This window comes from Arvicola amphibius, chromosome 3 (assembly GCF_903992535.2).
Source record: "Arvicola amphibius chromosome 3, mArvAmp1.2, whole genome shotgun sequence".
Lineage (NCBI taxonomy): Eukaryota > Metazoa > Chordata > Mammalia > Rodentia > Cricetidae > Arvicola > Arvicola amphibius.
Genome location: NC_052049.1, coordinates 40,326,715 through 40,344,003, shown reverse-complemented (window position 1 = coordinate 40,344,003; position 17,289 = coordinate 40,326,715). Strand labels below are relative to the sequence as shown.

Here is a 17,289-nt window from a genome sequence, read left to right as displayed (position 1 = left end):
CTGATTTTAGTAAAGAGAAAACAGTTCACAGTAAGGCCAACATGCCATGGAGAATGGGCAAGTGCATGTGCTATCAGGCTGGTGAAAAGAGTCAAGCTGTGCTTTTCACGTTCCAGGCCAAAGCTAGTGTACTGGATGACCATGAACAAGGTTGCTAGCACCACGGTGTAAGCCTTTCCCAGAGACGTTATCAGTACAAAGGCATCACTCACGTTTGTTCTGCTTGCGGATTATTGCTAAGATGGCAAGTGTATCAGTTACTTTTCTATTGCTGTGATAAAACACCATATGCATTTAACTGGGCTTACGGTTTCAGAGGGTTAGAGTCCACGATGGCGGAGGAAAGGCATGGTGGCAGGAGCAGCTGGGAGCTCACATCTGGATCTGAAGGCAGGCAGCAGAACAGGCACATCAGGGATGGTGGGAGGCTTTGGAAGTTGAAGGCAGTCCCCTTGACATACCTCTTCCAAAAGGCCATACCTCCTAATCTTTCCCAACTGTGGTTTAGTACTCCAGTATATGAGCCTATGGGGCTGTTCTTATCTAAACCACCACAGCAAGTTAAAGTTGCTTAATGGTATTTGGTAAGTTACAACAAACCATCACAAACAAAAGGAACCCTTATGAAGACACAAGTGACTTGACCTCTTGTTGCAGATCACAAAATCCCAGTCTCTGAATTTCTATTCTGACTATATATGCCTCCTCCTGAAGATCAACTGCCTCTATCTTTAGAGGACCAGCCAGTGTTACTCTGGGAACACTGCCTGGACAGCACCTTTTCCTTAGCATTATTCCCTAAATATTTGTTCAGAAACATTTGTATTTTGTAAAATATATATTAAGGATGTGGTTACAATGCAAGGCATAAAATGATCCAAGTGAGAATTGGGCTTCATGTTCTTCACACGGATAGAAATGACTTAAAAGCAATCTATTATGGTGTGCTTCTAAACGGATTAAACAGCACCGTTGGGGGAAGTCTGCCCTTTCATTCAGCTGAGGTGGCAGTTCCTAGTGACATGATTATACGCACGAAGACCCATAAGACAAAGTCGTGATCAGCTAATATTGCCCGATAAAAACAGGTTTGTGTCAGGCATGTTTAGTTGCAATAGATAGGTTTAAAGCTAGTAACTTAGACAGCCTAGAGTGTTGGGTCCCCAGCTTAGGGCCTACGTACAGATACTTGGGACTTGAGTTTGACTTATTAACTTGACTCCACAGATGCCACTTCAGAGACCAAGCTGAGAGATGACTGACAAGAGACGGGCCACCTAAAACTCTGCTAAGTTCTCTTTCCGTGGTAATATCAGGGATAAATTCTAAAATTACTTTCTGTACGTGTATCCCAGAACATATGAATATTGATGCTAATGGCAGTCAGGTTTCTTTCTGCTGAGTGAGTTCAAAATGCAGCAGGAGGGAAAGCTAGAAAGCACTCTTAATATGGCCCCGATTACACTTCTGGGCTGTTTTGCTTTGTTGAGAAAGGCTCTCACTATGTAGCTCCTTGGCCAGCCTGGAATTCACTAGGTAGACCAAGCTGGCCTTGAACTCACAGAGATCTGCCTACCTCTGCCTCCTGAGTGTTGGGATTAAGGCGAGTACTAATCCGACTGGCCGACACTTGTGTTTTTTAATATGTGTGTTACTATCTACTGAAAACCACAAGAAATGACATGCTAGCAGCAGCAAACCTGACACAGGGGTTTTGGTTACAGAATACCATTTGTCATGGAAAAATAAACAGGACTCCCCAGAAACCCAGCTGATTCCAGGGTTGGAGCTGGGAATGTAGAGCCTGGGACATCCTCTTGTATAAAAAGTTAGGAAAGGGCCAAATAAATAATGACACACACAAAAAAAGGATACAGGTATGCTGGGGCTTCCATTGGTCAAATCAGACATATTCAGAACATCAAAATAAATAATCATAGTGGGTTTTAACCTGCTGATCAAATGTAAGTGCATTGTGTTGCATCCATGGACTCTAGTCTCTCTAGGGCTTAGTGCCATGAGCACAGCTGTCCCAATGGGGACTCAGTTCTCTGTTGCAGGTGGCACCGCCCTGCCCGGGAATCTGAGAAGCTTGAGCTATGACTCTCACACTGGAGTTTCTACAAACTCCTCATCACATCTTTTCCCAATTGTGGTGGTCTGAGAGAAAACGGCCCCCAAAGGGAGTGGCACTATCAGGAGGTGTGGCTTTACTGGAGTAGCCATGGCTTTGTGGGAGGACGTGTATCACTGTGGAAGCAGGTTTTGAGGTCTCATATATGCCCAGACTATGCCTAGTGTCCCAGACTACTTCCTGTTGCCTATGCAAGCTATAGAACTTTTAGCTACCTCTCCAGCACCATGTCTGCCTGCACACCACCATGTCCCACCATGATAATGAACTAAACCTGTAGAATGTAAGCCACCCCATTACATGTTTTCCTTTGTATGAGTTGCTGTGGTCGTGGTGTGCTGACTGAGGTTTCTGTCCCACCAGGTCCTGCAGCTGTTCCATCCCAAAGAAACACACAGATGTCTGCATTAAGTATAGGTTGGCCTATTAGCTCATATTCTTATAACTCTTACAACTTATATTAGCCCATAATTCTTGTCTGTGTTAGCCATGTGGCTTGGTACCGTTCATCAGTGAGGCATTCTCATCTTGCTTCCTCTGTGTCCGGGTGACGACTGCAATGGTGTGTCTTCACGGCAATAGAAACCCTAACCAAGATACCACTACTAACACTCCATGAGCAGGACCTTGAAAAATCTTTCTCAAGTAGGAAAGCTCAGGGTTGGGCGACAGCTAAGTCAGTGTTTGCAAGCATGAGGATGAGAGTTCAGTCCTCAGAACAGATAAAAATGCCAGGCATAGTGGGATGTACTTGTAATTTAAGTACCGGGGAGACAAAGAGAGGAGGACCCCAGGCAGGGGCTCACTGGCCAATCAGCCCAGCCTAATTTGGCGAGCTCCAGGCCAATGAGAAACCCTCTCTCAAAGGAAGTAGATGACATTTTTTTTTTTTTTTTTTTTTTTTTTTGGTTTTTCGAGACAGGGTTTCCCTGTAGTTTCTAGAGCCTGTCCTGGAACTAGCTCTTGTAGACCAGGCTGGCCTCGAACTCAAGAGATCCGCCTGCCTCTGCCTCCCGAGTGCTGGGATTAAAGGCGTGCGCCACCATCGCCCGGCTGGTAGATGACATTCTTGAGGATGACACTTGAGGTTGCCTTCGGCCTCTATGTGCATGCACACACAGGAAATGCCAGCAAATTTTTTAAAAATTAGGAGAACTTTTAATCTTTTTAGTGTTTTCTCCTTTTCTCTGGGGTGCATGCTCTACGAAGGCATCCAGCATAGTGGCTGTCCTTTGTCCATCATACCCCATCAGTACAACGTGGTCAACAAAGAGGATCAGGCAGTTGTCCTAAAGAATATGTAAACGATTCAGATTAACGTGTTTTATTATGATTGAGGGTGGAGGAGTTAAAAGGCTTGAGGCAAAAGTCATCCCCTATTAACATTACTGTCTGTGTTTTGTGAAGGTGAACTATTTCCTCTTTTCTAATTGGGATAGAAGAAATACGCTTGCCAAATCAATGGGTGTACACTTTGCATCTGTGGTAGTATTAGTATTCTGAAGCATGAGTCTAGGCTAGAGGCTCGGATCTGGTTTTTACCTGGTTAAGTCAGCAATAGTCTACAGCCTTCTCTAAGACCATTGGAGAACAGCCTGATAAGTTAACAGCTTCCAACTGGAAGATCTCTCTTCTATCCTTTAGGTCTTAAATGGGGGCACGGATCTCTAGCTTCCTCCAACATACATGTTTGCTTCTTATCTATCTCGGCAGAACAAGAAGCAGTTGCAGTTTCTCATCTGGCTCTCTTTATCATAAGAGCTTGCAATCCACAGAAACAAGCGCCGTTAATATCTAGTCCCAGGTGGACTCTCCTGGTTTCTGTCAGGATATGCCAACTTGTCTTAGTTGGGATATGCTGGGATTTAATGCTAATGATTGGTTTGGCAGCCAGGAAGGAAAGTGAAGTGCAGTTCTGGGAGGAGGGAGGCAACGGCTTTTTTCCCCCCAAGCACAGCAGGCATGTCAGTTAAACCAGAGGGAGTCTATGGGTACCAATCAGATGACCTCATCCCATGTTTAGGATCCTACATCTCCCTACCTTCATATTAACAGACTTGCCTAAATATTCAATGCCCAGATGGTAGAGTGCTGTGCTTCTTACCAATGAGCTCTAAAGCTGCAGTCCGGCTGGGTCTGTCCTGCTCTTTATAAATCAGAACACACTTGGCTACTCATAGCTCAACAGCCATTTCTCATTTCTTCAGGACTCCATCACAAGTTAGCCCAGCCAACTCTGTTGTCTTTGTAGGCATCACTCCTGCTCTATTTTCCAAATCCTTGTATCCTTACGCCCTCAACTGGGACATTGTCCCAGGTCAGTATAAGCTGTAGTCTTATGCCAGGGACTATGAATGCCCTACACACCAAAACTGATGTCTCAATTTTTGTTACCCAAGGAGATGCCAAGACAGGATTATATGTGTAGGTTTTTTTGTGAGATGGGGAGGGAACTGGGAAAGACTGGGTGGATTATCACTTGACACTTCAAGTATGACCCCAAGTGCAAGTGACAGGGAAGGTCTATTGGGTGGAGCATCCTAGACTACTGTGTATCCTAAGGGAGATTTATCAAAACAAAGGGTGTAAGCTATTAGAGGGATTTTCTGTTTAGAAACAGGCTGGCTTGGCCATGTTCATCATGATAAATTATGGAGCTGGAGAAGTAAAGGTCTCGATACAAACAGTGATGGGTTTCAGAGTACAGCCGCCGGTTGTCTCTATGGTGTGTTCTTGTGGTAGCACCATTGTTCCAGTGATCTGTAGTTCAAACCAGGTAGTTTGATACTCTGAATCACTGCCCTAGAAAGCATCTCAGAATGGCGGAGATCTGCAGGAAATCGGCCTCTATCACCCTGAGAATTTGCATGGAAGCTTGGTCAGTCTGTTAAGTCTTTGGGTTTCTCTAAAGATTTGGTATTTCATTCTATTGTGTGTGGGGGGTGCACAATTCAGAGTAACGTATATGAACAAATTACATATGCATTGGATATACACATGAATAATTTATAGAACCATATGTGGCTTTAGTTTCCTGAAGTATAAAAGGGGTTAGCAGGTTGGAAAACAGATGCAAGCAAAAGTATTTCCTGGACTGCTTATAGAGTAAGTAAGACGTGTCCCTTGCATGTACACTAAAATGGCCAGAAGATGGTGGCTAAGCATTCATACTTTCTAGGGTATAAAAATGTGAAAATTAAAGAAGAACCTATAAAAATTCATTTCCCACTATATTCTTTGTAAAAATAGTAAGTAATAGTAGTAAGAATTGAAGCAATAAAAACCAATTTTTAAAAAATCATTTTCTTACAAGTGTTAGAAATATTTTTAAATTTTTTTACTTTTATTTTTTGCAGAGATTCTCTTCCCACTTAGGTTGTGTTAAGTATGTATTAAAGTCTGAGAAGACTTTCATGTTTTGAGGTAGGGTCTCACATAGCATTGAACTCCTGACCCTGTTTTCACCCCCTAAGTGCTGGGTTTATAGGCATGTACTAGCTTGAATGAAGATAATAAACAATAAACATCAATTCCTTGTTGATCACTGTAAGCATCCAAAAATTTCCACAAATGGAATTCTTTTCTTTTTTTGCTTTTTGTTTTTAGAGCCATATATTTTTCTTCATTCCCCTCCCTTTCTCTCCCCTCCCCTTCTAACCTCTCTCATGGTACCCATGTTCCCAATTTACTCAGGAGATCTTGTCTTCCACAAATGGAATTCAATATTTTTTGTTATAAAAGGGGTTCATTTACTTATTAATTATTTTACAGGAAATAGGCATTGCTGCTATTATTTTATGGCTATGGCAACCAAGGTACAGAAATATTTGATTTGCTTGCTCTACAAGAGAACAAATATAAGCTGAAATATTAAATCAGATACTTAAGCACCTGTATTTATTAACAATATAATCCTACAATTGAAATATAATCTTACAACAGTATATTCAAAAGCAGACATGAAAAGATAATTTCAAGAGCACTGATATGTCTGGAGGCAGATACTATTGTGTATTATGTATAATACAGTGGAAAACTAATGTTAAAAATGCAGAAGTAGAAAATTAAAAGTTGAAAACCTAAAAAATTTAAAATTCCCAATTCACAGCCTCCAAAATCATAGTATCACTTATTACTTGCCAAGAGGACACACACAAATGCAAATAGAGTTTCTGAAATCGGACCCTTTCACTTAAGTTGAGTGGTCCCAAAGCATAAAACGTGAACCCAGCAAAGAAGGAATTTGAGACCAGGATGCCTGTCTGTGCGTAATGGTCTAGTGCGCTTTACTCATAGCCGGGCATCATTCAGTGTTCCTTTACTTTAAAAACTAGATTCCAAATATATACTTTACACTGGGGGTAGGGGTACTAAGGACACAGCTGGCTTTCAGAATTAGACATCACGTGGTAGTTATGATTCCCTCAGTTCTTTAGTTTGGAATTTGAATGAGTGGTTCTTAATATAAGACTGAAAAAAAATTAGGATCAGTGGAAGAGTTTGAAAAGCAAATAACTAGTTGTTCCGCATCAGGGGTTTCTATAAAATATGGAATTTCACACTTCACTTAAAGTTAATCTATACCCCTACCCCCTTACTTAACAAAGGTGCCTTGCTATATGAACAGAAGTTAAGCAGGATGCTTATTTTAAGAAAAAATACTGTAAAGAAGAAATGTGGAGGCTCAATGTGTTGATCACGGTAAAGTAAGGACATATGAAGTTAGGATGAACGCTCAACATGAATTTCAAACTTGGCTCAAGTTTCTTGACAATGAAATCAGCGAGGCCCAATTCTATCAAAGTAGTTCTCAAACCTTTTCTTATGAGCACATTCCAAAAAACTTAAGTGGGGCTTTAAAATGTCCCTGATACTACACTTCAGGAACTATAGCTACTTTTAAAAATTGATATTTAAGCTCTGTGCTTATATGCAGAAGTTTAAAGTTCAAAAACTACATGGTGACGGAGATGATGCTAAAGCTGCTGTAAATGGTTTTAAGTCAAAGGCTTCGAATACATGGATTTGTTTTTCCAATGGCAGAGCGGTTTCTATCTGGTGGCTAGGAAAACCGGGCAGAAAAATGAAAGGCATCTCGACACAGCAATCCAGCTGGCTCAAGTAAGGACGGGACTAACATCTGAGCATCAAGATTCAGGAAGAAAGCTTGCAGCCTCTCAGACCTGACCAGGATCACAGCCCCAGCATCACGGGGATTTAGTAGAACATTTTGCTCATCCTCATGGGCCTCCTCCAACTACACACAATTTGTTTGCTACATGTGCACATGCAAGGTACTCTGGAAATTAGGATTTGGGAAGCGTTAAAAACAGCAGGTGTCCACTTTTCAGTATTCTGTTAACAAAAGTCTATAAATGGCCCAAATCAGCAACATACAACCACCTGTACTGACTGAAAAACATAAAACAAAGCATCAATCTCTCTCCCCCAATGGGTTCAAAGATATATGGAAATAGCCCAGGCAGGCGAGGAATCAAGAATCAAGAATGGCACCTGCTATCTACTGCTTCTCTTGCTGTCTGTGCTGAGAATATGAGGCTGAAAACTATCAGGAAAGGGCATCTAGTCTGCATATAAATCCTCATCCCATGTTCAGTATCTCCATTGAGATCACTAGTCTGGCTGCTCGTATCTTAAATCTTAGCACCTACAGTCTAGAACTAATTCTTTTTATCTTATCAATGAAAATGATGAATCACCACTTTCCTTCCTGTAGATAATTTTACATACTTGGAAAGCATTAAGCAACTACATCTCTTTCATTAATGAAATATAACCACAATGTATTTATTGATCTACAAACAACTTTATTAAGTTTACACTTGACACCCTTTCCCAGGCATCTCTTATCGCTTCCAAAGTCTCCCAGCCTCAGCACTTTAAAACAAACTTCACAAATGCTCAGGATTTATTAAATGCGTTTCAACACCACCTGTTATTTGGTACCTTGTAATGAACTGTTTAAAACAACAGCAAGTTCAAGACAAGGATGGCCAACTTATCCATACTGAGTGATGGTATGAATGAGAATGGCTCCCATAGGCTCATCTATTTAAATATTTGGTTTCAGTAGATGGCTGTCTAGGGAGGATTAAGAGGCATGGCCTTGTTGAAGGAAATGTATCACTGGGTAGGCCTTGGAGCTTCCAAAGCTCAGCCAGCCTAGTCTAGCTTATTCTCTGCCTGCAACTTGTGATTCAGATGTGGGCTCTCAGCTCTCTCCAGCACCATGCCTGCCAGCCGACTGTCATGATTGCAGACTAGTAAGCAAGCTTCCAATCAAATGCTTCCCTTTGTGATTGCCTTGGTCATGGTTTCTCTTTATATCAACACAACTACTAAGATATTCTGTTTCAAACAAACACAGGAGCAAAAATATCAAATTACAAAGGGCTAAGGATATAGGTCACACATAGGACTAGGCAGTTGTCTGGCATGTGCCATATACCTGGGTTCAACCGAGTACTGCAAAAACAATACAGTGATGTTCATACATATGTATGTACACACACGTATGCATATACATATACACACATACACATATATTTTTTTTGGGAGGGTGTGTTTCTCCTGCTTCTGCCTCCCAAGTGCTGGGACTAAAGGCGTGTACTATCACTGACTGGTGATATTCATATTTTTGAGGCAACTAATTTTGTAGTTTATATTCTAGTGGGAAGAGACAATACACTGGAAAACAAATATCAGACTGAAGTGATGGGGTGTGGAGGTCACCTGTGCGGAGGTAGCACTTGTTTGAAGCTGCCTTCAAAGGCATAAATGGAATCTTCCAAGAAACTTTCAACTAAAGGTTTAATTTAAAACAAGCAAGCAAGCAAGCAAGCAAGCAAACAAACGAACAAAAACAAGCCAACCATTTCTTTGTGTGTGTGACCTTCCATCAGTGGGGAATTTAGGGCTGGAACTCAGCCTTGACTGACAGCATCTTTACCCTCTCACTGTCTCCCCAGTCACATATATAATAATAATCTTGCATTACTTCCATTAGGGTTTCTTGTTCTTCTTTTGAATACTAATTCTGTTTTTCTTAAGTGCGTTCACTGATGTATGTGTGTGTGTGTGTGTGTGTAAGACACACCTTCTAGTTTAAGCAAACAGTTCTCAGTAATATTAGCTAATAGCAACACTTTTAGTGCTTCTGCCCAATAACATCAAATAATGGTTACAAAGATAGCTGTACCTGAAATAAAGTTTTCTCACTGGATAGGTCCTAATGAGTCTTCTAGACAGATTCTGATAGATAATTCATAGATAAAACAAGTGAAAAGAATCTGCCAGAGTGTGACCTGCCCAGAAAAGGCTGCAGCAGGATGAATCACTGCTGGACGGACACACAGACGGAGGGGCTCTGCAGAGACAGGTCATGCACTTTCAGCAAGCAGCCAACCAGCAAGGCTGGGAAAGCCTTCCCAACACACTAGCTCTCTGCGACATGCTGCCACCACCTGGGCAGTAGGCAGTTTTTAAGTCAGGGATTTTAGTTATTGTCATTTAACAATGAGAAGACTCAAAAAACGTTTTTGCCCAGTCTCCGAGTGTTAGAAGGGAACAGGATTTTCATGAGGCACATTTAGAACCCTGCTTTACTTTTGAAATCTCTGGCTCCTTATCTGCAAAATCAGTGTAAGAACACAGTTTTTGATGGGTGACGCAGTCTCAGGATTAGCAATAGTATTTGAGAAACACTGACCTCAGTACTTGGTATACAGAAAGTACTCAACTAACTTTTCAAAGTTATTACTCTTCAGCATGCTCTTCAAAACATAATGGATTCAATTAATTCTTAAAGATGCAATTATGCCGACTAAGAAATCCATTTGCATCGTGTTTGGATGGGAAGTAAAGGAATGAAAACAAAACATTATGAAATAAAATCTCAGGGATAAAACCCAATTCCATCAAAAGAAGTAACTCTACTATGTAGAGTTACTGTAGGAAATAGGCATACGGACAGGTGAGACCTTTCAGCACCTTTTAATCAGAGCGAATAATTACATTACTACCATAGACTCTTATTCAGGGCACACTCCTTTCAATTTACACATGGTTAGAGCAAGATTCAACTTTGTACTTACAAATTTAAGAGTAAAAAACCAACACATGACAAATCTGCTAGGCATTACCTTCTCAAGAGAAACCCAGAACAGACTCACAGTTTTTAAGGCTCCCCGGCAGAGCAAACGTTGTGTATACCTTCTTTCACATCAAAGTTCCCTTTATGGTGGTGTCGTTTTCATCTCAAACACACAGCTCTTCCTAGTTGGGTCTCCTAGAGGAGACCTTAACATCTGACCTCTTCTCTGAGACAGCTCACTGTGTGCTGAGGAGGACACTCCACTCCTCATCTTCCCATCTCCACCTCTCGAGTCTTGGGGTTACAGATGTAAACTATTACACCCGGCTAAAATTCACTTCTTAAAAACAAGGAAGAACTTATTGTTATCTAAAAATGATTTTCCGAGAGACATTTGGAAGAAAATAAAAACCAAGTTAAGCGGACAAGTGTGGAGGTACATGCCTATAATCCCATCACTTGGGAGGCTGAGCCAGAAGGATCTAGAGTTCAGGGCAAGCCTGGGATACACAGCAAGACTGTCTCCAAAACACAAAACCAAACACTACCATTCCACCTTCTCAAAAAGGACAAGGAGTCAGAGGACTGACCAAAGACAGACTCATTTACTGATCTGTAGGGGCCGAAAGGGCACGAGAGGTCAACTAGGATTCCTTCTGGGTACACACGAGGAAAAGGCTCATAGAGATGGCTCCATAGGGAGATTAGTATGGAGATTCAAAAGCTACAGCCACCACTGAACAGTCCATGGTTTGGCAGCCCATCATATCATCTTTGGTTAAGGCAATGCAGACCACAGTAAGGGAGTACTCTCTGTGGCAATCTCTAGGCTTGCACAAGCCTGCCTAATATACCAGAAGACAGATCTGTAAAATTAGAAAGTGACGTTAAGGTCTCCAATAGATTATAGCCAAAGAGGCTTGCTTCTTTCTTTCCTTTGTATGTGTGTGTGCTATGCATGTACTTGCCAGTGAGCAAGCGCCTCAGTCTTCGGGGGGGGGGGGGGGGGGGGGGCGGGGAGGGCGGGCTTCCTTTTCACTCCCAAGATTCTTGGAACCCTGAGACCTTGAGAGATAAAGCAGAGTAACAGACTGGGAGGCAGTACTTGAGAGAAACCATCTATTCTAGTGAAAATTTCATTGATACGAGTCGGTGATGGCCTGCCTGTTCTGGCTGGTTCAGTTTCAGCAGTGGTCTAAGCCATCCTTCCAGTTTTCACACAAGAGAAAGAAAACAAATGTCGCTAACACAACAGGCAAACATTAGCGTCTACCCGGGGAGCAGCGTTTTAATCGTCAGGTTATCTGCCAAAGTCTGCCTCTTGGTAAATAATGGTTACTGTTGTTATACTTTAACTAGTCATACATGTCTCGGCTTGCTCCTCAAAGAGAACACTCAAGAGTCTCTCAGGGATCAAAACTTGCTTTATTTGGCACACAGCAGCGAGGAGGTCTTGCAACATTTGCCAGAGGCAGTCAAACAGAGCAAGCAGTTCAGGCAAGCAATCACAGAATCTGAGGACCAACCAAACCAGAGCTAATCTTCCAGTTCCTGTAGATCAGGAGGCCTATTTAACGCACCCCTTCCTGCGTGTTGACTTTTGCGGCCCTTTATTTATGTATTGGGAGAACAAGTGCTTCTGTGGGATCTCTATGCCCTGGCAGTTTAATTATTGATAGTTTACTTTGGGCAAGTATCGACCATTCCTTTGTGAAATAAGCGAGGCTCTTAAATTAAAAACAAACAACAAAACCTCTTTCCCACAGCGTGGCAGCATTTTCTCCTGGTAACAAGGTTCAGTGGACACATCCCGGCCCGGCTGCTGCTTTGTCTGAATATTTAACTATTGCTCAACCATAATGCACGGTGAGATGTGACTTAGGGAACCAGCCAAGGTCCGTCCACGGCCGCGAGCAGGCTCCAAGAAGTCTGTGGGGTTCACCTCATTCCTGCTGCCGCTCTTGGGGCTGAGTGTCCCCGGCCCGAACACCTCACCCACTCGGCCCACTTCCCGTCGCCTCGCCTTCCTCAGCGTCCCACTCAGGACGCGAAGTCGCGGTTCCCACACCGGGCAGCGCACACGAAGCTCGGCGCAGCCTCACCTGCCGCTGACTGGAAACCTCCGCGCCGCGTCGCCCCGCCCCCCCGCCCCAGCAATGGCGCAGCCGGAAGCCCGCCCGCGACTTCCTCACCCCGCCCCGCCTGTGGGCGGGACCCGAGCGGAGCGGCTTCCGCCTTCTTCCTAGCTGCCTGGCGGGTGAGTGGGAATGGGAGCGGGAGTCCCTGGGGTGTGTGCTTATTCCCAGCGGTGCCACGGCTGGGCGTGTGGCGGGGCCACCCCGGCTTCGCGAACTCCCGGCTGGCGGGTCCTGCCCGGCTTGGCTCGGCGGGACGACGCCCTGCGCCTGTGAGGCCGAGGGATGGCGGTGGACGTGGCCCGGGGCAAGGGAAATCCTAGGGAGGAAAAGTTAGGAGAGGCTGTGGGTGCAGTGCCGCCAGGTGCAGCTCCGTGTCCCCCAGGCTTTCTGAGGTGGAGGAGTGTGCCTGAGTGAGGCGAGGACGTTTTGGTTCGAGACTGAGGTGCCCGCGAGATTTGTGGCCCGTGGACGGTAACTGCCACAAACCATGCCCGTCAGCCGCGCTGTTGTGTTTGCAAAGTTACATGCTTTGCGCGGAAACTTGTGTTAGTTACCGGGCTGGAGAAAGGTCGATCCTCCCTCGACCCTCCTGCAACCTGGCTACAGCTGGACGAGGATATTACACGTAGCAAGGAAGTTTAATGTGTTGAAAGTAGAGGCATGGTTTCCAGTACAAATACGAAGAGAGCGTGGGACTACGGAAGTTAAGCCAGTGGCAGCTCTCTTGATGTGACGGAGTTGTGGGTACCATAGTTATGTTGGTAGCCTTTATTTTCCTATAAGGTACACGAATTGTACTACGGAGCACAGAACCTTTAAAGAGCAAGGCAGGGTGTTTGATTTTCTAACGATGTACCCAACCCAGCGTATAAATGAGTACGCCGAGTAGGAACAGCTCTTTACTGGGGATGTTGGTCCACAGTGGAGCACCTGCCTGGCATGCTCTAGGCCTTGGGTTGGATTCCCAGCAGTAGAGACAAAGGTTCAAGGTTTCTATGGGCATGGCTCCTGTAAATGTTTTTTAAGTCAGTGAGAGTCGTAATTTTATTATTCAAATTAAAAATATAGTAACCGAACAAGTTACTTAAAATATTTGGTTTCTTGCAACCAGTACTTTATTTCCGGGCATTTACAACTGTGGTAAATTAGAAAGGGATGGGTGTTAAGGGGCTATGGTATTATAGAAAGACGTTTTTACATGTCATTTGTGTTTTAGGAGAATTTAGACTTTTTCCCCATTCATAATCTTAACAATAGTTATGACTTAGTTTTCTTTTTTTCCCCAACTCATTCATTGTATAGAATTCAAACCTTTCCAAAGTGTATGATCAAGCTAAAGAAGACAATAACCAACGTCTGAATTGTGACCCCGGCTCACTATTATTCCCAGGAAAAATTAGAAGTCACTACTCCAGTGTAAGGTAGATGTTTTTAAAAATCCTAGCTTGAGATTTTAGGTGGCTGTATATATGTGTAAACATTCCCTCTCCGTGTATTGTAATTCAGCCTGTAATTGAGTACAGGTTGCTAGAAACAAGAACACAGAGTTTGCCACTGGGGCAAAATAGAAAATGCCTCACGTCCTCACCATCTCTTTTACCAGATGACACTCTCTTAGTCGAAAGCCAGTAACCTAGCAGTCATTCTCTCTCTCTCTCTCTCTCTCTCTCTCTCTCTCTCTCTCTCTCTCTCTCTCTCTCTCTCTGCTGGACATATTAATGTGGATTTAGCATCATGGTTTCTTTACCTATGTTCTAGAAATAGCCATCTACTTCCCCTTTCTCTGAGAGAATGTCTATGGTCTGGCTTGAGAAATTAGACATGAGTTTGATTTGTACTTTTGTTAATTAGTCCTTAGCAGTACTAATGGTATGTCAACAATTGGCAGGATTTGGCTTTTTCCGGAAATGAGCACGTGAGACTCAAGATCCTTGTACATCTGCTCCTTCCTAGTTTGTCTTGAGTATCATAAGAGGCATGGAGAACGTCCATAGGACACAGTTCAAATGGGCTTCACTTTCTATAAATTGACTATTTGTGCCCTATTTGAACTATTTTTCCCTAAATGGACATATTAGTCTTTATTAAAATAGTATTAACTAATACTTAAAAAATATGAGTGATAATGGAATTCTGGTTTAATTGGATGTGTTATAACTGTCAGGATTTGATTAACCATATAGTCTTCTTTTTTTGTTGTTTTTTTTCCTCTCTCCATTCTCCAAGCCCCAGTTTCCTGCTTGTTACGAAGATGCTTGATATAAAGGCTTGGGCTGAGTATGTTGTGGAGTGGGCTGCAAAGGATCCATACGGCTTCCTCACCACAGTTATCTTGGCCCTTACGCCACTGTTTCTAGCAAGTGCTGTACTGTCCTGGAAATTGGCCAAGATGATTGAAGCCAGAGAGAAGGAACAAAAGAAGAAACAAAAACGTCAAGAAAACATTGCAAAAGCTAAACGACTAAAAAAAGATTAAAGGAGTGAACAGACTCTGTAACTAGAGAAAAATCATCTGGAAAATTCTGCAGCTTTGGAAGGACTCACTAAGGTTCCATCAATTTCATGATAATATTATTTAGTAAATTAAATCTGACTGTGTCATTTTCTGACCTCAATACTATAGTAACTTTTAGGTTTGGAAACAGAAGTTTGTTGGAACCCACTGACAAGTATTTAAGTTAGCATTTATCATACAGGTGGAGCATATGTAATGTGAAAATTCAAAACTCAAAGCACCGTAAAATCTAACACCTGTGTTCAGAAGTGATGCCAAGAGTGGAAAATTCGACACCCTATTTTATGATGGGTTGTAGTCAAAATACAGGTGTGCTCAAAATACATAAAATTATCGTCAAGCCATGAGAAATATAAATTAATGTATTTAGATTTGGATCCCATCCTCAAGGTATGAAATCCTCCAAAATACGAAAAATAAAACTAAAACATTACTGGTCCCAAGCATTTTTGTCTGCTTAACCTGTAGTAAAAATTTATACTAACATTAAGTTAGTTGCCCTTTTGGAGCTTAATGTACTCAGCTAAAAAACACCATGTAGAGAAAAATGGTTTTAAACTATGAATCCTATGTAAATGGTAGTTTAAAATGGGGTTCATCTCTGGGCAGAGGATATTAGGAATATAAAAGGATTATCTTCTAAGGTGAAAAAGTTTACTTTGGCTTAAAAGAGATAAAGTATATTAATCACTATTTTAAAATTGCTTATTTTTTGGAATGGAAGCATTACTGATTTTTTTCAAAAGAAAATTTTATTAATGAAAATGGCTATTTGCATTCTTACATAGACTTTAACACAGTTGGCAATTATCAAGACTTTTTTTTTTCCAGTTTAAAACCTCATTTTATATAGAGTTTTTATTGTCTTGACCATGGATAGAATCTTGGTACTTCAAACACTGCCCTTTTCTTAAGTGAATTGCTAAGAAGAGTAACATGACTTAAAGCCAGCAGTGGAAATGCCATGTGCTTCTGAGACCTTGGGTTCCGCTCATCGCACACTCACTAGAACTCTGAAATATGTCACCAGATAATTGGCTGATGACATAGACAGTACTTTTGTTTATGTTCTGTTTGTAACTAATACCGTAGTGATGTCCTGTTACTTTTTACTCATACAGGTTCAACGTGAAAACTAAAATTTCAAGTGTATGAAGTCATACTTTAAGCCAATAAAAGCTTAGATTTGGAGAAGTTTTCATGGGTGTAGCAGTGATGAAGGGACTGCAGGAAAGTGGCTAAAGGATGAAGCCAGGGACTAAACACAGCTTTGTTAAATGCATGGTCCAGTAACTTTAATTACCGCAGTATTTAACTGCTTAAATGTTTTCTGTACCTCTGATAATGAATTTTAGGTTACAGTAATTGTCAAATAGTCTTACTAAAAATGAAACTAAATGTTGAAATAAATTTGATACATTTTTATAAAGAGGTCTTGAGTTTTTGTCGTTTTTTGTGGGAGGAGTAATTAAGTTATGTCATGCAGGTTAAGGCTTCAAAAGATGCTGAATTCAGTCATGGTTAACTACAAATAGGATAGTGTTTCCCAGAAGAAGCCAGGACTCGTGAGTGCTGTTATCTCCGTATTGGCTCCTGGTTGGCCCCACGTCAGCTCTAGGCACTGGACTATAACTCAGTATTTACTTATGATAAGCGACCTCCATTGTACAATACCATTAGAACATGGTAGAACCTTACCGGTCTCCAAGGGTCTGCAGAGCCCACAGTTTGGGAGTCACTAATTTCACAGAAAGTAGTTAGGATTGGAGTCCAAGTACTGAAGCAAAGATAAATAACTCAGTTACCCACTAAAACTGAGGTTTCTTTGGTTTTAGTAATTTAAAAATATTTAACTAAATGTCTGGTTTTCTATAATTTCTCTTAATGTGGCAACTTTTTATTTGATGTAAGCTCTTATTTCTCCAGCCTTCTCAAACACTGACAGTGACTTTATACACGAGATCAACAAATATTTAAAATATTGGAGGGCATGTTGAGTGTTGGGTGCAAGGCAATGACCACTGTGAGGTTCGGGATTCTTCAGGGAATTCCATCTTTTATCATTTACTGTTGGAAGAATTGGTTATCCGTAATACTTTCTAAAAGAAATGCCTGCTTGTCACTTCTGAATTTCTGAAAACTAAATGCAGCTGTTAACCCCTTCATGGCTAGAAACAAGCTATCCTGAGGCTGTCCAAGCATTTTGCCAAAATGGTAGAGGAAATCTACTTCAGAAGGTTTGCCTTTAGTGTCTGCATCTGGATATAGAATCACTCTGGTCTATTACTTAGTTGGAATAAATATTTAAGGCCAAGGTCTGCATTTTCAAACAATAACAGATGGTCAGAGTTTTGAGAATGAAAATGAGACTCAGACAGGTTTCTTTCCT

General features: G+C 42.0%; 1 protein-coding gene across 1 annotated transcript; it reads left to right on the top strand.

Moving 5' to 3' along the window:
• The first annotated feature begins 12,400 nt into the window (after positions 1 to 12,400).
• On the top strand, positions 12,401 to 16,331 carry Smim15 (small integral membrane protein 15). Its single transcript, XM_038324314.1, has 3 exons — positions 12,401 to 12,504; positions 13,688 to 13,806; positions 14,612 to 16,331. Exon 3 carries the CDS (start codon positions 14,637 to 14,639, stop codon positions 14,859 to 14,861), a length of 225 nt encoding a protein of 74 aa, XP_038180242.1. The 5' UTR covers positions 12,401 to 12,504; positions 13,688 to 13,806; positions 14,612 to 14,636; the 3' UTR covers positions 14,862 to 16,331.
• The last annotated feature ends 958 nt before the right edge of the window (positions 16,332 to 17,289 follow it).

Excerpts from the sequence above, each read along its gene's own strand:
- Smim15 (XM_038324314.1), top strand. The coding sequence starts at position 14,637 with ATGCTTGATATAAAGGCTTGGGCTGAGTATGTTGTGGAGTGGGCTGCA.